Here is a 6,673-nt window from a genome sequence, read left to right as displayed (position 1 = left end):
ATAATATATATATAGGAAGATGGTCAGGGTTGCGGTCAAAAGTGAAACAAAAATAGTTTACAACTATTTATTTTCCAACGTTTCGCCCCACTTTGCAGGGCTTCATCAGGGCTAAAAAGATACAAAATGAAACTATAATAAGAAACAATGATAGGAATAAAAATAAATAGATACAATGAAATGCCTTTGTTACTTGTTTCTTTTTTTTTTTTTTTATTCTTTTCATTGTATCTATTTATTTTTATTTCTATCATTTTATCTTAACATAGTTTCATTTTATATCTTTTTAGTCCTGATGAAGGCCTGCAAAGTGGGGCGAAACGTTGGAAAATAAATTGTTGTAAACTATTTTTGGTTCACTATTGACCGCAACCCTGACCATCTTCTTATATATCAATTTTTACGGTCAACTATATATACATATATACTTATAATAATATGTTATCTTCATTGATAATTGTAATAGTCGATACAATACAGTTAACAGATTATTTCCAAAAGTTTTTTTCCCAATAAATGTTTATAATAGATTGGAAATTATATTATTATGTTTTTAAACGCCATAGAACATAGGAGTATAAAATAGTCTAAAACCTACTGTACTGTGCAATGAAGTCGCCTCCAATATGGCCTAGGTTCTATCCTCGTTGAAATAGTCTTTCAGTACTAATTTCCTCACAAAGTAGATTGATAGATGGAAGGCGCATCGCACAAGCTTACCAGATTTGTTAGATTACTCTATACCTTTTAAAATAAACCTTCTGATTTATATTTACGTTAGTTTTAATAAAAAACATCCGATGCTGTTCTAAGAGAATAAAAATAGTAATTTCCCCTAGCAAGGGAGATTCAGTAATGTCATTGTTGAAAAGAGAAAACACTTTAAATAAATATCTTTGTTTGAATTCATTTTGTATAATCAGCTCACACGAGAACTAATGTTTGTTTTTTTCTGTTGCAGGTAAGTTTCCACTCGAGGGCGATGCTATTACACTTTGTTGGTGAGGTAAACATTTTTAAATTTCCACAAAATCTAGATTTCCAGATTATATTAAGAAATTATAATTTTCTATTATATTCGATTATTTTATTTAATACTTCTTACTCTTTTGGAACAGAAGTAAGTGAAAACTTATTTATCAGTTCCAACGTTTCGGGCAGAATTTCAAGCCTTCAAGGATATACAGAAGAATTAGAAAATAAATTACATAATCAATGTTGAAAGACATGAATAGTTTAAGTATTATAAGAAGATATAGGCTGTATGAGAAGATAAAATAATAAAATAAATATGAAAATCAAGTCAGTAAATATATGTACAAGATAATAATTATTGATAATACAGCAATGACAGAAGATTTTATTATACATGTCTTTCAACTCTAATTATATACTTATAATTACTACCATACTACCATTACTATATACTTAAATACTTATAATGTTAGTTATGTTCTAACATGCTGTATATACTTTTATGAATTGATTGATATTTTTTTTTGTTGTTGACCCTGATGAAGGCTTGAAATTTAGGCTGAAACGTTGGCTTTAATAAAGTTTTATTTATTTATGTTCTTCTCTGACCACACTCCACCATCTTCTCCTCATCTTATTGACTCATCAATATGTGACAATAATTATCTTTTCTTTTTTCTTCTTCTATTCAACACAATATGGTATCAATAAAATCTCAAATTCTTAACCTTAAACATTTTGTAATTGGAGTCAAATTTGAGTCAAATTTTTTACTTTTTTCCCAGTTGAAAGTATGTTATCGAATGTCCTTAATTTTTGCATTTTGATATCATTGGGAGGGTATACGCCCCCCCCCTTTCTCTATTGAGAAGTTCCTGATGCCGCTATGGAAACATTGTCATCCAACAAGTATGTACATTTATGATTATATTTTCAAAATGAATCAAGGGATTATTTTGCAAATAGTATTCCTATCAGAGTTTTAATTTTGGATAGATTTTTTTTTTAATAGAAATTGTTATTTATAATTATTGTCTATTACTAATTATATCTGAACAAGACCTCAAGACTTTATTAAATCTTTTATTTATATGTCAGATAACGTTTTGGACTTCTATTGTCAATTTTTTAAATTCAATCGTGTTTCCAGAAATGAATAATATATCCTCTCAATAAATAGTGTATACTTCTCGATAGGATGTAATAAATAATTTTAATAATTATTATTCAAGCAAGGGATTTGAAAATGGACAAGATATGGCCGAAACGTTATCCTGTTCATACATAAAAGGTGTATGAAGCTTTGGAGAGTGTTCACGTCTCCAGATATTGCCAAAATATAAATAAATAAATAAATAGAATATCCTCGTTTCCATTATTTTTTTTCTAACATACAGTAGCAATTTTTTTAATATGTGAACTAACATAGTTATTGGTCGTTGTACAGACATAACAAAACTGCATCGCCTGACCGTTTTAAAAAAAAAACCTTTTACGAGCGGCAATAAAAAGCTAGACGTTGAGCACACTGGCGAGACAATAGACCACAACATAATAAAACAACAACAGGACCTCTCTGCGACAAAGAGAAACAACAAGAAAAGATACGACACAACCGAACCGGAGAGTAGAGGCTGCAGCAAACTCCCCTGTAGTCCTTAATACATTTTAACCAATGGCGCTACTAAATGTTTGTCTTCATGTTTTTTCTTCTTTAATAATTTAATATTATCTAAATGATGAAATAGAGATTGGATGGGAATTGGAAATTGGAAATGGTCCACAAAATCCCACTCAAATGACAAACACCACATCTCCCATATCCACATCAAAACATATATTTATTTAAATATAATGTTGACTTAATCTCTTAATACCTAATTACTAGCAGACCCGGTACTCCTTTGCTGTTGGTATGTTTAAGGATGTATATAGATTTAATTATTACAATTCATAGTTGGATATATATTTGTATATAGTTTAAATTAAATAGTAAAAACCATACATAAAGACGTAAATGCTCCTTATGTAACCGATCTAGCCCGAACTAGATATCATTCCTTCCATTATAAACTCCCAAACTAACTAGTTTCGAACCTTGCTTCCTCTTCCATTCCTGGCAATCCTCCGAGGCGCATGAAAAGAAGATGGCCTTGTGACCTTATATTTTAAAATGTTTTTAGAGTTCTACTACTGGGTAGTTTCTCTACATCCTGTATCATATCATTATCATTATGTCATTATGATCAAATTTTCTTGTTGTATTTTTTATACAGTTGTAAATATCAATAAATGAATGAATAAAAAAAAATAGTAATTCAGTGCAGTAATTCTAAACTTTATTGTGGACAAAAATTCGACCACTTTCTTCTTGAATTACTATCTCTAAATTTGAAACTAAACCTATGCTACTCTAATGTATTCTTGAAACTAAACCTTAGCTATTCTAATGTATTCTTGAAACTAAACCTTAGCTATTCTAATGTATACTTGAAACTAAACCTAAGCTATTCTAACGTATACTTGAAACTAAACCTAAGCTGTTCTAACGTATACTTGAAACTAAACCTAAGCTATTCTAACGTATACTTGAAACTAAACCTGAGCTATTCTAACGTATTCTTGAAACTAAACCTAAGCTATTCTAATGTATTTTTAAACTAAACCTAAGTTATTCTAATGTATACCTGAAACTAAACCTAAGTTATTCTAATGTATACCTGAAACTAAACCTAAGCTGCTCTAATGTATTCTTGAAACTAAACCTACTAAGCGGGTACGCAAACTAATAGGATAGTATCCTCTAACTCTTTTCGTGCCTTTGTTTTATGAACAACTATTTTTCAAAAGTATTTTGTCAAGTTCAACAGTTCATTAACGATTGGGAAAAATTGCAGTAACGATCACCACTAATCAATCATCTGCTGAAGTTTGAAGTCAGCTGACATGAATTCTAGTCCCGCCAAATTTATTCCATCTCAACATCTGTTTAGATTATTACGATTGGACGATCTTGCACGGCTCCTGCTTCGTGTTATATCTCTTCCTTGTTGTTATTAGTTTTTTTAATTATCGTTGCCCTTGACGACCATGGTCTATCACGTGACATCATTTGTTGCGCGGGATTTTTTTTATTATCTTTTAGTTTTTGCTCCTTAGATACTGCGCCTGCGTAATAGCTAAGATCATCAAATAATTTATTAAGAGCGATTAGATACAGTCGCCTGTGATCGCGGAGCTCGCGTTGTCTAGATGCTCGCCGAAGGGAATCCACTAACGGGTCTACCCGGATGCTGGAACGGTACCGTTCTTGGAATCTCTGGAGCAGATCTCTTCTGTTCCTACTGGAGGCGTTTCTTCTTCTCCTGCTTCTCCTTAAAGGTAACTTCTCTTAACGGTTTGTTCTTGAGAGTTGTCCTTGGTCGAGAGGAATGTCCTGTATCTACTAAAAATACTGCTCTGTTATTAATTTGCCTTGTACCGATCACGATTCAATTTTCAATGTTCAACAATTAAACAATATAATGACAATAATATGAACAAAATACCCCCCTTTTATCTCCACAAAAAAACAATAATTTGATTATTAATTAAATTAGATCTGTAGTGCTACAACCCATGAAGGGCCAGTTTTCATTACGTTTCGGCCTAACAAGCTATCATCAAGTACATAATCTAGAGCAGATAATAAGAAGTATTTTTCTAAAATACAAACTACAAACATAAACATTAAAATCAAGGTATTGCATAAAATTGTTTGGTGGTGTTTGACAAATTCATTTATTGTCATCAATAACATGAAATCGATTCACTTATGGATTTTATAGTATTTATTAAATCTAAACGGTGTTAATTGTAAATAATATTTATTCCTTGAAAACACAACTGATAAAAATTATAAGGTCATACGTTTAAATAAATCTTTGGTTTACAAGTGTAATATACTAAATTGAAGTTTTGAAATATTTCATGAGAAAACATTTTTATTTTTTTAAATATTTTGGAAATAGTAATTTTACTTTCTATAAACAGATTTTTATGATATTAATAAACTCTTTGGAATTTAATCTTTTTAACATTTTCGACAGGAAAAACCGAATAACTCAAAACTAGAATATCTTGTATTGATTTGTTTCCCTCGTAAGCCGAGATTGCTAAATATTTTTATTTTTATGTTTGTGATTTGTAGTGTAGTAAAATAATTATTAATCCTTTTAAATAATGTACGTAGCTTGTTAGACCGAAACGTAGTGAAAACAATTGGGGATTGTTGTAAAATGTCCATGACCAAGTCCTGAAAAAAGCGATATTGCAATAATTTAGTCCTAACATTTAATATTGTAGTTGATATAATGGTAACAGGTAGTTAGTTATCTGTTATCTTCATGTTTACAGCTTACTAAGCTATAGTTATCTTATCACTATGGATAATGATAGCGCTAATCGTCCACAGCGATACCTGCCTGTATGGAAAGAAATTACAAAAGAAATTATTATCGAAAATTTAATGTAGTCATTAAAGCTATTAATCCTCTTATCTCTTCTTCATAAAACCTTTGAGAACATTATAAAATATTATTTCATTTCATAAATACCTCAATTATATAAATTTTCCATCTAGAGTTTTTATTTGCAATTAATGTTTTCAAATTTTATTATTATTAAAAATAATACCGTGATATATCTAGCATAATAACTTGTGGCAGTTAGATTTTATTAACGTCTTATAAATTTTATTCTACATTTGAGTAATTACAATTTTTTTTTTTTAATTTCTGAAATTTCGTATAAATTTTGAATATACCATATATACAGAATCATTCTTAATTCTCTTACTTAAATTTTATGATTTGTGTTTCTTATTATAAGTCATACTTAAATTTATAAATTATATAAAATAAAGTCCCGTTTTTCGTTTGTAATCTTTTATATCTGTGTTTTATTTAGCAATAATGATTTTATAAAATCAATAAAACCATCATTTAATTTTAAAAATTTATTTCTTAACTGGAGTTTTGTGACGATATAAAAGATGACTTTAAATGAATAGAACTGAAACTTTCTTCGTATATTGCAACATGTTATTTTTAAAAATGGTGCAGACTTATCGTTCTATCGAAATTAGTTATATTAAAATAAATATATTGATAAATTTATTTGAAAACTCTCTAAATTATAATATTTATATTATAATTCGAGTATCGAGAACTGATATTTTTTAGAAAACGTAAAATTATTAAGATAAAGATTTCTAATAAAAGAGAGAATTTGTATCACATTATCTGAGAAATTTTGATTTAATAAAGCTTTATCTGTCTTATTTTTTCTTAAAATCTTATTGCTTTTATACTTCCATTTACCTGTATGTGGAATATCTAGTAAGGTAAAGTATTGTGAATGTGAAAGTTTCAAATTCAAGTTTTCGACAGAAGGTGTATTATGAATGTAAATTGTAGTAAACTGTTATATTTCTAACATTCTTTTGCTTAGAAAAATGTTTAAACTCTACAACAAGAAATACTATTAAAAGGATTATGGATATTATATTATATTATGATAAAAAAAAGTGTAATGGGGTTAAATTGACTATAATTATAAATTTTAATAAAAATTGTATAAATTGTGTGTAAAAGAGAAATATTTGACTGGTTTTTATGTTTTTAACTTATTAGGTGTTATTGTATTTTGGACTTAATAG

At 28.6% G+C, this 6,673-nt stretch overlaps 1 protein-coding gene across 6 annotated transcripts in view; it reads left to right on the top strand.

Annotated features, from left to right (window-relative positions):
• Positions 1 to 6,673, top strand: part of LOC106678088 (inositol hexakisphosphate kinase 1) — a 308,245-nt gene that overhangs the window by 224,941 nt on the left and 76,631 nt on the right. Inside the window, exon 1 of one of the 6 annotated variants that reach the window (XM_067053049.1) lies at positions 4,197 to 4,356. The exons of the other annotated variants lie outside the window; for them this stretch is intronic. Within the exon in view, the coding sequence (XP_066909150.1) occupies positions 4,228 to 4,356 (129 nt within the window). The 5' untranslated portion in view covers positions 4,197 to 4,227. Of the gene's footprint in view, positions 1 to 4,196; positions 4,357 to 6,673 lie in introns of those variants that run through there. 6 annotated transcript variants of the gene reach the window in all.

Source organism: Halyomorpha halys, unplaced genomic scaffold, assembly GCF_000696795.3.
Source record: "Halyomorpha halys isolate HHAL.00 unplaced genomic scaffold, Hhal_1.1 Scaffold122.1, whole genome shotgun sequence".
NCBI lineage: Eukaryota > Metazoa > Arthropoda > Insecta > Hemiptera > Pentatomidae > Halyomorpha > Halyomorpha halys.
Note: the sequence above shows the minus strand (reverse complement) of the source record. Positions and strands in the feature narration are given on the sequence as shown.